This window comes from Pinus tabuliformis, chromosome 6, assembly GCF_031772625.1.
Source record: "Pinus tabuliformis cultivar Carrire ecotype Pingquan chromosome 6, CPIR1, whole genome shotgun sequence".
Taxonomy (NCBI): Eukaryota; Viridiplantae; Streptophyta; class Pinopsida; order Pinales; family Pinaceae; genus Pinus; species Pinus tabuliformis.
In genome coordinates this window covers 1367737607-1367755052 of record NC_142292.1, presented here as the reverse complement: position 1 = coordinate 1367755052, position 17446 = coordinate 1367737607, and the positions used below count along the sequence as shown (strand labels likewise).

General features: G+C 40.0%; 2 protein-coding genes across 2 annotated transcripts; both read left to right on the top strand.

Moving 5' to 3' along the window:
* Window positions 1-3543: 3543 nt before the first annotated feature.
* Window positions 3544-4731, top strand: LOC149263717 (uncharacterized). The gene has a single exon (XM_089389990.1). It carries the CDS (start codon window positions 3544-3546, stop codon window positions 4729-4731), a length of 1188 nt encoding a protein of 395 aa, XP_089246116.1.
* Window positions 4732-8647: 3916 nt separating this feature from the next.
* LOC149263716 (17.1 kDa class II heat shock protein-like) lies at window positions 8648-9737 on the top strand. The gene is made up of 2 exons (XM_089426614.1): window positions 8648-9121; window positions 9270-9737. The coding sequence occupies exons 1-2, from the start codon at window positions 8927-8929 to the stop codon at window positions 9522-9524; spliced, it is 450 nt and encodes a 149-aa protein (XP_089282740.1). The 5' UTR covers window positions 8648-8926; the 3' UTR covers window positions 9525-9737.
* Window positions 9738-17446: the final 7709 nt, after the last annotated feature.

Here is a 17446-nt window from a genome sequence, read left to right as displayed (position 1 = left end):
AATTGACCCTACAATGTTTCTAACCCTAATTCTCAAAGCTAGGTCCTCCCACTAAAATTACACTTTTTACGCTGATATTTTCAATTTTTTCACCCTTAAAGAATCAATATCACTCAAACAATATAATGATCTAATCCATATTACTTAACAACCTTTAATAAACAACAATACTCTTTGTTTAAGTCCAAATCAACATTCTTACCATATTACAATATTGCAACATCAAAATTTATCTTCTAACTATAAAATCCCCTTTAAAACACCACGATTGAGTTAATACCTTACAATATTTCAATCATAAAAACCCCTTCAAAACGGTCTATGTTCCAGGAGAGCGGTGGGAGTGGTCGTGATGCGGGGTGTGAAAAATCATCCAACCAGAGGTCGAGACTGTCGGTAAGAACCTATCAGCGCTTTGCAGGTGCGTTTTTCAGCCAATGCATGTCACCTATCTCGCTATGGACCATTTATGTCAGCCCAGCACCGAAAAACCTCATTCCTTTTAGAAAAAGACACCTGACGCTTAGGAACACTGCATGTTCAACGCGTCCATTCTCGGTCATTACGCTTGTTTTTCCTGGGAGGACTCTCTTCTCAAGTGGAGTCTCTTCTCTGCAATCCTCTTTCCGCGAGCTTCTGTGTCTCAAGTTTACTCCATCTTAGAATCTCAGACTCTCCTAGCTCTGTTAGTCTTACTTGGGATCTCTATTTTTGGGCGGCTAGGCACTTCTCTCTGGCCGTGCCTTTGTTCACGGTTTTTGCACTCCGCTCTCGGCTTCTCTGCGCTTCTCTCCAGGTTAGTTTTTCGCTTTCTGTCTGGTTGTGTTCCAGAATCTGTTTATCTTTCAAACTTTCGATGCTATTAAAAGGAAACTTATCAGCTTTACAGTTATCTTGGGTATATTATTATTTCAATATAATCTCTGTTTCTGGAAGAAATCTCTTGAATGGTGCATTAGGAAGGATGGTTTGGAATAGCAGCTAGATGAATATGTTATTAGAATTTCTATTTACAAAGCTCAAATGATTAAGGGGTGAATATAACATGTCTGGGGAGTCAATCTTAAACTGGTTATGGATATCAACTTTAAAGATTCAGAGTTTCTTTGTTATTTCAAAGCCATGCACAGATGTCCGTATTAAACTAGGTCCCTGGTGGTGTATATGTGGGTTTTTCTGCTGCTGCGTAGTATGTCCAGAAGAAGTTTCATGATGGTCTCTATCCTGGTTTTTGTCTGAATTAGCTCATAGGCCTCGGCTCTAGGTCGCCACCTTTCGAACCTCCTGGTTTTTCCGGGCCGGTTCTTCCTTTCTCCAGGTCGGCTTTTTTCCTCCGGCAATCGAAAGTTGACCAAAGTACATCACAGGTGGTGACATTCTGTGTTTCATCTTGAATATTAATTATCCTTGAATTGCAATCTGATAGGATGAAGTAAATGGAAGCTGTCATATTTTCAAATTCCCTCCCTCTTGTCTGAAGCCCAGCTCACGATGTCGTCACCTCTTTTGAGATAGGAGGACAGGTGGCACCTTCTTAAATATCAGAGGGCATTTTCTTAAATATCATCCTTTTTGGGATAAGTGTCCTTTAGTTCTCGAGTATTCTTTTGTCAGTCCTCCAGTCAGAAGACCGTGCTTCTATCCTTCTTTCTCCAGGCATTTTGTTCAGGTGCAAGTAGTACCTCTTGTCTGATTCAGATCTTATTTGGATACTTGTGGTACCTTTGAGGTAAGTTTTGGTAGCTCTTTCAAAATGGAGTTACTATCCGACACATCTGCTACGGAGGCGATGATACAAGCTGCCATTCAAGCAGAATCGATCCGTGAAAACGCCAAGGTGTCATCTGACTGGCAGTCCACCCTGGAGGATTTGCTGATTCGGCCATCGGCCCCACAGGATGATTTGGTTGGTTTTGACCGGCCAAAGGACGGACCGTCTCGAACTCCCGGTCTCAATGAAAATGATCATATAGGAAAGTATTCGGATGAAGGATCATATCAGAAAGTCCATAAACCGGTAAAGACAGTTCCCCCTCCCGCTGCCATAAGAATAGACAGTATCCATCTTGCTGATCGCATAGCTAGCCTTCAAGGAAACGCCTTGATCGGGCGTTGGCATTTCCCGGAGATGAATGACTCTAAGATGAGAAGCTGGCTCGTGTCCCAGTGGAAACCGCTAATAGGGTACGTTCCTATTATAGCCAGCCTCCTTAAGGAATGGTATTGCTTTCATTTTCTTAAACCAGGTGATTTGGAAATCATTCTGAAGCATCAGTGGGTGTATAAGCGAAGCTTCCTGGTACTGCACAGATGGTATATGGGATTCAATCCGCTAAGAAATACCCCCTCAAACAACTTCATTTGGGTCAAGCTACCCGGTTTGCCATTAGAATTGTGGTCAAAAGAAACCTTAGCCGAGATTGGGAATGCCATAGGAAACTGTGTTTACGTTGATCCTTGGTGCTTGGGAGAAAAAGATAAAAGAGTGGCGTGGGTGCTGATAGACAAATCATACAGGGGAGGTTTTCTGGATCATATCGACATTCACTGGAAGGAGCTGAAAATTAGGCAAAGACTGGACTATTGGGGGGTTCCTTTTAGATGCTCAGCATGCCATCATACTGGCCATCTAATAAAGAACTGTTCCCGGCATCTCCACAATAGTCGAAAATTCCATGGAACTCATCAATTCAAAGCAAAATTTGGTAGGGTAATGTCTCCCTGCCCGGATTCGGGGAAATTTCTATCCACAAAGAGCCGTTCCTCCTCTGGAATAGAGGAAGTGCAGAAGACATCATCCGATGAGCCTCATCACTCCCCTCCGCAGTCTAAAACCATCTCCACTGGGGAGCCTATATCCCCTTCTATGCCGCCTTTAGATGTCCCTTTTTCGCTCATATCACCGCCTATGCCCCCCCTCGAGCCGACCTCTGATCATGAGGTCCCCAATCCTTCACCGATTCCTCATCCTTTCAAAAGCAGCTGCAATGATATTCAGATTATTCAGTCATCTCCATCTCCTATAAAGACAGTTTCTTCGCCCGGGAAAGTTAAGGAATTCATGATATCCCCCACCCCCGCAAACTCTCCGTCCTCCTCGCCCTCAAATTCGATAGGCAGTGATTTGGATTTCCTTCTCTCCAAGAAGTCATTGGAACTCAAAGCTCTCACCATCCATAAACCCGGCACCCAAAAATCTCCTCTCATTAGTCCAAATTCCGCTAGCAATATCACGGTGAGAAGGAAAAATAAAGGGGGGAGTAGGCACTTTAGAGGAAGAGGTGAGGGTGCGGGCAGAGGAATTCGTAAACTGTCACTTATTGATGTTCCTATTGTTGATATGACTGATGAGAGGCCTCTTAGAGCAAGCATGGCCGAGAAGATTTCAAAATGAATTTTATCATATCTATGAACATTCGGGGGCTGGGGGCAGGGAAATTTTTTTTGGAGTTAAAGGAGTTTTTCTTCTCAGTTAGACCCAAGATTATCTTAATACAGGAAACCATGCATGCCTCCTCTGTTGCAATTTCTTATTTTCGGAAAATGTTTCCTTCCTGGTATATATCGGCTGTAGAATCAGATGGCCTCTCGGGTGGATTAGCAGTCCTGTGGGATCCGGACTGGATAATGGCAAAAACATATAGATGTCTGGCGGGAATTTTGATCTCGGCCCAAATAAGGGGTCATAAATTCCCCGTTAATATCTTAAATGTTTATGCACCTTACAGGAACAGAATGCTGTTCTGGGAGAAACTTTTTGTTTCTGAAGTTTTTGACATTGAAAATTTACTGATTGCAGGGGATTTAAATACCACTCTAAATATGGATGAAATTTGGGGCACTAACAGGAAAAGGGACCCGCTGGCTGAAAGAATAAAAAATGAGCTGCTGAAAAGAAATTTTGTGGACATCCTCCCAGCTCAGATGCATCCCACATGGGAAAATGGAAGAACTGAAAATGCATATATCGCAAAAAGGCTTGATCGATTTATTCTTCATGCCAGCTTAATTGACAAGATGGGAATGCCATTCTCATCAATCGAAAAGGTGTTTATTTCTGACCATAGACCGATTTTGCTGGGGTGGAGAGAAAAAGGTTTCAGAAAGGGATATTCCTTCAAATTCAATAGGATGCATCTGGAAGACCTAGCTTTTAATGAACTCATCAAAAAAGTCTGGTGCGAGCTGCTGCCTTCAAATCCTTGCATGATCTTTATGACTTTCAGAGATAAAATGGATCATTTAAGAAAGGTGGTAAAAGAGTGGCAATTTAGGAAAAGACAATCCAACAGATCCGACCTTCAGCAAATTCAAAAGGAGTTAGATTATGCATCGGAAGCTATGGCTTCTAATCGTTTGTCTTTTCAAATGAGATGCCATATTAAGGAGTTACAAAGGAAGAAAACAAAAATTTTAGAACAGGAGGAATTGTTCTGGAGGCTGAAGAGTAGGGCTTTATGGTTAAGAGAAGGGGACAAGAACACAAAGTTCTTTCATAAATATGCAAGTGCAAGGAGGGAAAAAAACTCAATCTGGAAAATAAGTGATGGATCAGGGGGCTTTTTATATTCTCAAGAGGAAATCTCAAAAGAGGCAGTGAGGTTCTTTGAAAAGCAATACAAGAGCTTGGAAAACAGGTCGTTTCTGGATATACTGTGGGGCATTGAAGTCTATCCTCGAATGTTTGATGAGGACATAAATAATCAAAAGGGACAAATGCCTTGGCATTGAAGTCTATCCTCGAATGTTCGATGAGGACATAAAAGTTTTTAAAAGGGACAAATGCCCTGGCCCGGATGGGTGGTCAATAGAGTTTTTTTGTCACTTTTTTGATATCATAAAAACTGACCTGCTAAAAATGGTGGAAGGGACTAGGATGTCTGGCAGCATAAATCAGAAAATATCATCTACTAATATAGCCCTCATCCCAAAAAAAGGTGATGCATGCTCTTTCACGGATTTCCGTCCGATCTCTCTATGCAATATTTCTTATAAAATCATATCAAAAATTATCGCTGAAAGGATAAAAGGAACATTGTCTTCTTTCGTAACAAAGGATCAACACGCGTTTTTACAGGGGAGGAACATTTTAGATGCGGTTGCAACAACTCAAGAAGGTCTTTTTGCCATCCATGAAAAAAAAGTGATGCAATCATTCTAAAAATAGATCTCTGCAAAGCATATGATTGCATGGATTGGGCATTCATCAGATGTATGCTTGCAAAGGTTGGATTAAGAGCTAATATGATCAACTGGATCATGGCATGCGTAGAAAAGGTGCATTATTCAGTCATTGTCAATGGGATCCCATCTGCTTTCTTCCCTGCATCAAGAGGCCTTCGCCAAGGCTGCCCCCTATCCCCGCTTTTATTCATATTGGCTATGAATTCCCTCAGTCTCCATATCAACAAGGCTGTAAATGAAAGAAGGTGTCGCCCGATGAAAATTTGTAGGAATATTTCACTCTCTCACAATCTGTTCGTCGATGATGTTATAATGTTTGGCATTTTATGCAGAATAACTTGGTTGTGTTACTATGAAATCCTACAAAATTTTCAAAAGGCATCTGGTCTGCAGATAAATAGCTCGAAGTCTATTATATATCACAGTGATATAAACCAGGAAGAGCTGGCCTGGTTATCTGAGCTCTTTGGTATTGAGGCGCATCCCATCAGTAATGGAATCAAGTACTTGGGCTTTATGTTAAAAGCAAATAGATATTCTAAGAAGGATTGGCAATGGATACCTGAGAGATACTTCAAAAAGATTTCAGCTTGGGAGTATAGATGTCTATCTTTGGCGGGGAGAGTCGTATTGGCACAATCGGTTCTAAATCAGCTGGCAGTTTACTGGGCACATCTGTTTTTCCTCCCTGCGTCCATTATTCAATCAATGAACAAGCTTACCGCAAACTTTATCTGGGGTGGCCAGGTGGACAGAAAGAAATATCATCTCACGAAGCTTTCCTCTATTTCTCTGCCAAAAAGTATGGGGGGTTGGGGTCTGTTAGATTTGAGGACTTTCGGGAAGGCCCTTCTATGCAAGACTATGTGGAGGGGGTTATTTGAGAAAGGGATTTGGAGCAACACAATTCAGGAAAAGTATCTGGGCAGGAAGAATATATCTTTTTGGTACAGAAAAGGAAGGATAGGATCATCTCATGGATCTTCAATTTGGCTAAGCCTCCGTAAAATTGAAAGACTGTTCCTGGAAAATTTGATATGGAGCTTTCAATCTGGGAAAAAGATTCTTATTGGAACAGACGTTTTTCTGAGTGGTGCAGAGGAAATCAGCGTTCCTGAATCCTTTCTGAATTTTCTTCACAGGAAAGGCATCTTCTTTTGGGACGGTCTAATCTCAAGATGGCAAGGACCTATTCCCATTTGGTGTGAAGCCGAGAGTTTACATATGCCGGCCGAAATCGCTTTGATATGGGAGCATATCAGAACAAGACTTCGAAACTGCGGCATTTTTCGTTCATCTGAACATGACTGTCTTATTTGGAGGAACGCAAACAGGATGGATTCCATTCGGGTAAAAGACATATATCAGTATATGATCAGTTGTAAACAGTCCTCAAGCAATAACTCCTTCCCGTGTATCTTCTGGAAATTGGGGTGTCCATCCAAAATGATCCTTTTTGCTTGGCTGACTTTCCATAATAAGAATCTTTCGTGGGAGAATTTAAACAAGCATGGATGGCAGGGTCCGGGTATATGTTCCATTTGCAAATCTGCAGGGGAAAATAACGTCCACTTATTTCTAAATTGCAAAGGCTCTCGTCAATTATGGATGCTTTTGGAGAAAAGCTTTGGCATCCAGCACAAGTCACATGCCTCGATAAATGAAGCATTCCTTTGGAGTAGCAAACAAAATGTCTCATGGAGATCTATTTTCATCATTACTATCTGGTGCATTTGGAAGTGGCGGAACAACTATATCTTCAATGACAAAAGACCCCCTTTTATGGAAATCTTTTTTATCATTAATACTCTCTACGAGGAAATTCCACATTCCTCTCCAAAGCTGAAGGAGCAGGTTGGTAAAAATCTCTCTCTGGTATCTTCTTCCTTGCCTAGGGCGTTTTTTGATGGTGCGGAGCAGAAGGGTTCATGTGGCTGTGGTTTTCACATTGTAGCATCCGAGGACAGTCTTTTCTCCATTCATTGGAATGGGGGGAGGGGTACAAATATGTTGGCTGAGGCCATGGCTCTCGCAGGTCTCATGAGTTTCTGTCTCTTTTTAAATCTCCAAGATGTTTCTATTTTTGGAGACTCAAAAGTTCTGGTGGATTATGTCTCTGGGAAAAACTCCATCTCCAGGCCTCATCTCGTGGGGTGGCTTGATCGGATCAGTTTCTTTTGGAACTCTTTAAAAGGTGGCTCAGTCAATTACATCTGCAGGGATCAAAATCAAAAGGCGGATTCCTTATCAAAAAAAGGTCTCCATGTAGCTCCGGGTTTCTGGCATCTATAGGTTTCCTCAGGGGGAAAATCCTTCCCCATTCAGGAATTCTTCCCCTCTGACTTATAGTTTTCTCTATGGCAGTATTGTTGGTTTATCTTGGATCTTATTTTCTGTTTCTTAGCTCTCCTTATCCTTTCTACTTATGCAATATATCAGGTTGTTTTCTATGTTTCGGTTGAGCAGGCATCATCTCAAGCTCTCGGCGCAACAAGATTGTATATGTGTTCTCACTTGAAAGCAGCCTGTGGTCTATTTTTGTCTGAGAGCTTGTTTTTTGCATATGGGTCGGTTGAGCAGGCTTCTTCTTATCTCTCAGTGCTCCTGGGTGGCATATGTTTCCCATCGCCTGTTGGCTGCGGGCTATTTTTGATAACACCTTGTTTTTTGTATATGGTTTTCTATGGACTTGGTCTCATCTCGGAGCAAATGTTTTTCTTTATGCTCTATCTCAGCGGTTTATATAGGCCTGCTCTTGTTTCTTTTCAAAATATGGCTCTGCTTATGTGCAGTTACAGATCTTGCATTTCAGATCCATGAGACATATTTCTATGTTTCGGATGAATGTACATTCAGACTCTTTTATATTTCTTATATAAATACAATTATGCTTTTTCCGTCCTGAAAAAACCCCTTCAAAACACCACATATTAAATTAATATATTATCATATTTTAAATTATAAATATAAATATAAATATATATATATTTTTATTTTTTAAATTATATAAAAAATTTAAGTTGGAATCAATTCTCCTATATTCCTCCTTGAACCAATATTAAATCACAATTCCTACCATTTGGTGTGCTCCATGATAAGACCCTTTTATGTAAAACTACCAAAAGGAGAGCCTAACACATTCTCATAAAAATAGAGCTGAAAACTTAATTTGTTCATAGAATTGCATAAGTCTTCTAAAATTTAAACTAAGATTTGATTAGATACGATCCAATACTGACATAAATTATCTACACAAAACCGCTAACCTCATCTTTGTGGCCCCAAATTCTGAAACTTATGTCGCACTTGCAAAGCTAATGAAAATATAAAATAAAAAAATTAAAAGAACAAAAAATAAAATAAATCCCGGAAAACCTTTGGTAGCCGAAAAATTAGATCCGTGCAGGCCGGATCATAATTATTGCCCATATGCTTCGCACCGACCTAACAACTTAATAGATGTCTCTGGATTAGAAAATTACAAGGTTCTAGAGACCTGTTTTGTAGATGTCTCTAGAAGATTACATACAGGCCTCTGGAGAGGCGAGGGATGATTCCACATAATTCACTAAACGTCTTACCCCTGGTTCGAAGGCACCGCCTTATTTAAATACCATTGCTCCCTCTTCCTGTGATATATCAGAGCTACTGATGTTTGGAATTTAACGCAATTTGATTTATTGAGGGTTTTACTCCAAAAGAAGGAAAGATTTTGTGATACCAGAGATTCTTGGAAGGAAGGATGAACAATCTGGCTAGAGAGATGGAACATCTTCTCAACATTTCTGACGAAGCAGAGAAATCTTTGCAGCAACCGGCGCGCAGATATGTTCGGGACACAAAGGCCATGTTCAGAACCAGCGCAGATATTTTGGAGGCCCCCGATCGCTATATGTTTGTTCTTGACATGCCCGGCCTGGAGTCTGGTAACATCAAGGTTTGTTATATGTGATTTCTTGATTATCATTCTTGAAAAGCTGTTCTTTGCCGCTTTCTTGATTATTATTATGAAGTAGCTGTTCTTTGCGGTGTTTTCCCTTTTCTTGCTTGTTTTTATTCATGCCCTTGGGATGGATTTCGCGCAGGTGAAAGTAGAGAACAACATTCTTCACATTGCGGGGAAAATTAAGAAAAAGAACAGGCAGCTGGGTCCGGAGATAAAGGTGATAAGAATGGAGAGGCGAAGGGCAAGGTATATGCGGAAATTCAGCCTGCCCGGAGACTCCAATGTGGAGGACATAAAGGCTACTTACAAGGACGGCGTCTTGACTGTGACTGTGGCCAAGCGCCAGCCCTCCGACACTGAGAAGCCGAAGTCTGTCACTATTCCCATTTCTTGAACACTAAACCTAAGTCCAAGAATGCTTCTCTGCAAGACTCTGTTTCGTTCTTGACAGTTTTCCAAAACTCTGTTTCCTTCTTTACAGTTTCAGTTTGCCCCGATGTATTAAGCTTGTGTTTAGAGCAGGCATTGTCTGGGTAGATATTTGCATCGTATGTAATGTGAGTTATACGGGTTTTGGTAATAATGAATGAACTGTATTTTGCATGCACTTTCATCTGTTGAAAAAGCCTGTAACTTCCTGCTTTTTATATGTTTGTTAAATGTCATTAGTATTTGATCTGTGAATGATTGTAGAGGCCTGTTTAAGATCGGAGAATCTAGAAAGTTTCTTTAAACGATTGTTTAATACCTGTAAATCTGAGTGAAAAGATTGTTTAATGCTTGTGAATCTGACTGGAATTTAGGAATTTAGTAGTGGAGGAAACTTGAACTTAGATAAACAAAGATTGTTTTTTAATTGAACTTAGATAAACGAAAATTGGTTTTTAATTAACATATAAACATTTGTACATTTCTTGTCCCACTAAACCATTTAAGGGGCCAAAAGGGGAAAAACCTTCTTTTCCTCTATAGCAATGGAAAACGAAACACTTGAATATCAAAATTAATATATTTAATGATTTATGAATAACATCAAAATTAATATCTTTAATGATATATCACACACGAGAATAATCGAATAATTCCCTATATCTAAAAAGGGAAAACGTATATTTCACAGAATTCAGGAAGAAGAGGGCAGCATTCTTAATATTTATCTTATAATAAAAAAAACTGGGTGGAAAATTTTGATGTAATCTGGTGGAGCATGTACACATTTTATCTACGTTTAAGAGAATTTTAATTAAAATTGTGTCATCCTACTTGTTCGAAGTCTAATAAATATTAAAATATCTGAAATTTAGAGAAAGAGCGTGGGATTTAAACAATGTTTTATTCCATTTCATTGAATTTTCACTAATTGCATTTAAACAATGTTTCTAATTCCATCTAAACAATATTTCACTCCAAATTTACTGGGATAAAACACTGATGGTCTTAATGGTAAAAGAAAAATGTTTTTATGTACATACCCAATTTTCCTTTTATTTTTCTCCGTATATTTTTTCTGAGACGTTAATAAATTTGTATGATGAAAATATTAAGGAAATACACATAAAATTTTAAGTAAATTTCAGCACGAAGTTAGATTTCTATATTTCTATTCATTCGTTAAGAGAAGAAAAAATAGTACAGCATGTGGAAAATAGTACAGCATGTGGCGGTTATGATAACCATATAGTTGAGCCGGATACGGCAACCCAAAACAAAACAGAGAAATAACAAAAGCAGAGCCCATGACTACAAAGTCACATCTCAATGCGCAGGAAAAGAACAAAACAGAGAAATAACAAAAGCAGAGCCCATGACTACAAAGTCACATCTGAATGCGCAGGAGAAGATGGAGGCATTTATGGATCATCAAAAGAAAGCAGGATCAATGCGCAGGAGAAGATGGAGGCATTTATGGATCATCCAAAGAAAGCAGGATCAGAAAACATTAATTGCTTAACATTAAAAGAAAGTGCTAAGCAAAATAGGAAAATGTTAAGCAGAATAGGAAAAGAAAGTGCTAAGCAGAATAGGAAAAGTGGAAGAGAGGTGTATGAGAGTAGTACCTGGCAGAATGAATTTTTGTGTATGGTGCAATTCTTCCCCACTGATATGCTCATTTTCCAGAATTCCTTTTGTGAAGCAAAGACCTTTTTTTGATAGAGTGTCAGCTACTTGGGTTTTTGCTTTATCGATATGCTTTAAAAAATAAAGCAAGACCTTTTTTTGATAGAGTGTCAGCTACTTGGGTTTTTGCTTTATCGATATGGTTTAAAAAATAAATAGTCCTTTTGATGATTCTAGATAGTGTCTATTTTGGTCAGTCATGGTCAGTCATCCCATAACGTCGTTGTTTTTTATAGAGTGTTGTTTTTATATAGATTGTTTAGACTTTACATGGTCAATTATAACCTTTGAATCACCAAATATTTGCAAATTCCCGATGTTATTTATTTGATCTTATTTGACCTTTTACCACCGTGCCAAAATATGTTGATATGCTGGCTCTCCATTGGGATAATATGGACACCACATGCACAACAACCATTTTGGGTTGCCTCATCAAAATAAGCCCGAGGAACCCTTGAGGGGTCCCCTTTTTTTGCCATCGTCCCTTTAAATCTTTAGAGATTATTGGAGACAGTCATTGTATTGAGAGAGAACGGATTCATAGATAGAACAATAATTTTCCTCGTTGTTATGGAAGAGTGCCCTATTCCTCTATTTCCATATAGCCCATAAGGTTAATAGCGGAATAGCCCTCTAGTTCGATTTCATATTGTTCCAATATTGGAAAGCTTCCTTGAGAGAGAGAAAAATGATCTCGCTAAATCCAAAATGGGCAGCTAGGTTTTTCCATATCATTTGTGATTGAGGACAGTTTAGGAAAAAGTGAATTTTGTTTTCTTTGTTAGAATTGCACAAAGGATAGATGGCAGGCCTATTCTAGTTCTTTATTTTGGAGGTTGGAGGTTATTCCACGTTAGGTTTTTATTGTGGAAAATTAGCCATGCAAATATGATAATCTTGAGGGGGCAACCAGTTTTTCAGAAGGTAGTAGGGAAGATGACATCCTGTTGAATGGAACTGTGATGTTGACGCTGAAGATAGATATCTTTTACATATACAATTGACTTTCCCTCATACCCCTTCCATATAAGTTTATCCTCTACCTCTGATTTGAAAATACCCTTGTTCCTCGTAGACCAAGTGATTTGATTCCATTGAAGAGCTAGATCATCACTTAGATCTAGCATTAAGGCTGTTTTCCAGATAGGGATAGATCCCGCCCAGCTATCAATGGCCTTCTCCCAGTAAAAGATTTTTTTTTTTTTTTTTTTTATATATATATATATTTTTTTTTTTCAGCTGTAAAGCCCTTAGTAACTGTCTAGAAAAAGATATTTTCTCATCACCTCCTGCAATGGGATCTAGTTTTGTAATGATCTTTTTCCCTGTTTGGAAACTCTATATCAGGTTTTGGAGAAAGAAATGCTCAATTTCTTGAAAGCTTTTCCAATTGGTTGATCTCTGGGAAGATCCAATAGTCCCTTTTTTATACCAGAATGATATGTCTTTGTTGTTCATATATTTTGATATGATGGCCTTGTTACAAAGACTATCCCCTAAGACTCTTGTCCATAAGGATTTGCAAAGGAGAGCTATGCGAAACAAATTAAGGTCCATGATTCTCCAGGCCCCCATTTTTTTTGGACCAGTCAACTTAGAGAGTTTAGATAGGTGGAATTTTCTTTTCTCTTTGTTCCCTCCCCAGATAAAATTAGCAGTATATCTGTTAAGTTTGTTGATTATATCTACAGGAATGAAGAAAAGATGAGCCCAGTAGACCATTAATTGAACCAGAACAGCGTGGATTAAAATCGCTCTTCCAACTATAGAAATACATTTGAATTTCCAACCAGCGATTCTTATGAAGAACCGGTCTTGAATCCACATCCAATCCACAGAGGAATAGCCCATAGGTTTTATATGGTACCCCAGGTATTTCAAACCCTCATTGAGAGGTTTAGCTTTTATATTGAAGAGCTAGGACAGATGAGTAATAAGTTCCCCATTTACATCCTCCAGATGGAAAGACGATTTGTCATCGTTTATACACATCCCCGTAGCCTTTTGGAATTTTCCCAATATGTCATGCAAACAGGTCCATGAGACTATACAAAGCATTGCTGAAAGTAAGATGTCATCAATAAACAAGTTGTGAGAAATGGAAATGTTCTGGCTGATAGCCAAAGGCCTATATTTCTTTTCTCGAACAACCCTTTTTATGTGAAGACTTAAGGAGTCCATGACCAGGATAAAAAGGAGAGGGGACAGGCAACATCTTTGCCTCAAGCCTCTGGCGGCAGAGAAAAAAGTAGAGGGGAAGCCATTAATAAGAACCACATAGTTTACATCTTCGACACAGGGCATAATCCAATTGGAGTATTCGTTATTAAGGCCTATTTTAGAAAGGAGACACCTAAGGAATCCCCAATCGATGCAGTCATATGCTTTTTTGAGGTCTAATTTCAATAAAGTAGCTTCGACTTTTCTAGTATGCATAGAGTGAGGACATTCTTGGGTGAGAGCAACAACTTCTAAAATGTTCCTACCCTTAAGGAAGCCATGCTGTTCAAGGGTCAAATGAGAAGATAAAACATTTCTCATCCTGTCAGCGATGAGTTTGGAGATTATCTTATAGAGAGTGTTACACAGGGAGATGGGCTTGAAGTCTATGAATGGTAGGGAGAGCTTTTTTTTTGGAATTAAAGTAATGTAGGTGGAGGAAATAATGCAGTTTATTGAGCCATTGATCTTGGCCTCCTCCACCATTTCCAGAAGGTCAGACTTGAACATATCATAAAAGTGAATGAAAAAATCTATAGTCCACCCATGCGGGTCAGGGCTGTTGTCCTTTTGGAAAGATTTCATGATTGACAAAAGTTCCTCTTTAGTTACCTTTGCATATAGAAGATCATTTTGCTCCTCATCAAACATGATTGGATAGGGTTCAATGCCCCATATGATGTCATCAAAATCACTGCCCCTATTCTTGTTGTATGCTTTTTGAAAATAAATGACTGCCTTCTTAGAGATTTCTTCCTGGGACATGACCGAGATTCCTTCCTTGTTTTTAATCTCCTAGATTGAATTTGCCTCTTGCTTTTTGTTAGCATATCGGTGGAAAAATTTAGTATTTTTGTCCCCCTCTTTAAGCCATGTGGCTCTGCTCTTTAATCGTCAGGAAGCCTTTTCAATAGCTAGTATTTTTTGCTTTTTTCTCTCGAGATTCCATATATGAGCTCGCATATCCAAGGACACATAATTGGCATTCAAGAAACATAAATTTTTTCCAGTGTCTCATTTATCTCCTTCAGAACTTCCCTGTTGGAGATCGTCTTTTCTTGCTGCCATCTTTTTACACATTTCCTGAGGGCCAACAAGCGATCCAAGAATGATAGGGAATGCCCAGGACAATCCACAGAGGAAGAAGATAGCCAAAAATCCTAGATTATATTATTGAACTGATTATCCTCCAGCCAAACTCGATTGAATTTGAATGGATAACCATGCCTGTGGCCTACGAGATTCCATTGGATGGAGATAGGTCTGTGGTCCGAGATGAAGCTCGGAATAATGTTTACAGAGGGGATCCCTAAACAATCAATCAACCTGTCGTGAATGAGGAAACGGTCAAGTCTCTTAGCTAGATAAGCTTCATTTAATCTCCCATTATCCCAAGTAGGACCCATTCTGATAGGATACACATCGACAAAATTGCGCTGGCGGATAACATCTCTGATCATTCCTCCCACCTGGTCATTTTTCCTGCGTCGACTCCAAATTTCGTCATTACTCATAGTGCAATTTAAGTCCCCCCCGATCAACAGAGAATCAAGGTCCAGGAACTCAGAGGACAGAAAGCGATCCCAGAAGGGAAGGCGTTCTTTATACGGGGCATAGACATTTAAGATGTGAAACGGCCCTGGAGTGCCCCTAATGTAGGCGAGAAGGAGAATGCCAGCAAAACATTTGAAAGCCACTGCCGAAATCCAAGCCAGATCCCACAAGACTACAAGACCACCGGAAAGACCAGAAGCACTCGTCGCAGCCATGTGCCATGAGGGGAACATGCGTCTGAAGTAAGATATGGTTTCATGGCAGCCATGCATAGTCTCTTGAATGAGAAGAATCTTTGATTTAGAGGATCTAAAAAGATCCCTGAGAGCCAAAAATTTAGGGTCCGCTCCTAGACCTCTAATATTCATTGAGAGAATATTAATCATTTGGTCTCATCCCCAGGCTTTCTTGCTCTAAGCGGCCCCTTTTTAGCGAGATCGGTGATAGGAATGTCAACCAGAGTGAGATCCCGAATGTTCAAATCCGGCCTTCCCTTCCTGCCCCTAAAATGTCTGTTACCCCTGTTCTGCTTTCGTCTTACTGTAATATTTCCTGCTGAGGTTGGACTGATAGTGGGGGAGGGTGACTGATTAGGTTTGTGAACAGTTAGCGGTTGAAGATTGAGGGATTCTCGTTTGAGCAGTAGATCCAGTTCACATTCAAAAGAATTCACAAGAGAAGATTCAGGGGAATTCAGGGGAGTGTTCGAGATACAAGGAGCCTTTCCTTTTAAGTCTGCAATGGCTTTTGAAGGAATGGAGAGGGTAGAGAGGGGAGGAGGAGACGAGATCCTATGAGACACAGGATGATGATTATTAGGTGATTAAGGAGATGATTAAATATATATGATGAGTGAAGCGGAAGGGATATCACGGGAGGGATGGGGAAATGGGGGAGGAGAAGGAATAGCTTTATCCAGAAGTGGCTCAGGGGGCAAAGGGATGATAGAGAAAAGCGTTTGCCTTTCAGAAGGGGAAATACAAATTGGATCTGGAGACTTCGACTTGCAAGAAGATCTGCACAAGTTGTTGTTCACTTTTTGAGGATTGAGATCTCGGCGAATATGCTCTACAGAATGTGATCTCTTCAGAGATAGACTTGACGATCGCCTCGGGGAAAAACCACGAGGGGAAGAATGATGGCCGATCCCCTGTTCGGAATCTCGACCAAAACCATGTTCCAAATTGCTCCTTTGATCTTCCCCTACCATCCCCGAAAGATTGGCAAGATGATTTTTATAATGATCCTTCCCCTTATGTCTTCTATCAGGGCGACGAGGGCAGTGAAGCTTCAGGTGACCGGTTTTGTGACAGACGGAGCATCTGAAAGGAACTCCTTAGTAATCCAGCCTTCGTGGATTTTAGACTCACCCCATGATAGGTCTATATGCTCAGGGAATCCCCCTCTGTATTCTCTTTCAATAAGAATCCAAGCGACCCTTTTGTCCTTGGCACCGAGACATTTGGGGTCAACGAAGATAAATCTCCCGATGGCGTTGCCTATATCTGCTAAAGTCTCCTTAGTCCATAGTTCAATGGGAAGACCCGGAAGCTTCACCCAAATAAAATTGTTTGAAGGGGTACAACGGAGGGGATTGAAGCCAATGTACCACTTATGCAGAGTGAGAAAACTTTTATCATGAACCCAAGGAATAGCAAGGATAACTTCCGAATCACGATCATTTAGAAAATGGAAACTGTACCAGTTATTCATGAGTCTGACTATAGTGGGAATATACCCCAAAAGAGAGTTCCATTTTGAACCAATTCAAGTTCTCATCTGGCCATCCTCCATAGTTGGGAAATGCCAACGGCCCACCAGAGCACGCTTCTGAAGGCTAACAATCATGTCTAAAAGAAAGGAGCTATCCAAATTTATAACAACAAGGGGAGGGGAAGACTTCACAGGGCGCTGGTTCCTTCTGCACGGCGGGAGATCAGAGCCGCCACCTTTTTGTTCATGGTCAGAGATCATAGCATGGGGAATTAACTTATTGGCCAGGGAAGATTGCCACTCGGCATTGTCGGCCGACCTGCCTAATGTCTTCTCGGCTTCCATGGTGGCCCGCACCATGGCTGACGTGACTGACACGTTGGAAAAGGCCTCCATTGACCAATGGTGGATAACCTATACTTAATGAGGAAAAGACATGAGAACTAGAAAAAAAGTAGGAAAGGACAGGAAACCTCCAGGTTATAAAAGTAAATACGCATATTTTCCTTTTCTAGTGTTAATTTGGCAGGATGTTTTAACTTAAATTTGTGTGATGTTTTCAATCTTTCCGAAGGAAATAAAAGGTGGGAGAGGGTTGTAAGTTAATTTTATTTTAAAGAAAAGAAAAAATAACTATAAAGAAAAAAAGGAATGAGAAAAAAAAATGAAAAAACTAACTAAACAACAAAAGGAAAAGGGGATACAATG

Coding starts and splice junctions, on each gene's coding strand:
- LOC149263716 (XM_089426614.1), top strand. CDS start 8,927: ATGAACAATCTGGCTAGAGAGATGGAACATCTTCTCAACATTTCTGAC. Junction 9,122..9,269: donor TGGAGTCTGGTAACATCAAG/GTTTGTTATATG, acceptor GATTTCGCGCAG/GTGAAAGTAGAGAACAACAT.
- LOC149263717 (XM_089389990.1), top strand. CDS start 3,544: ATGTTTCCTTCCTGGTATATATCGGCTGTAGAATCAGATGGCCTCTCG.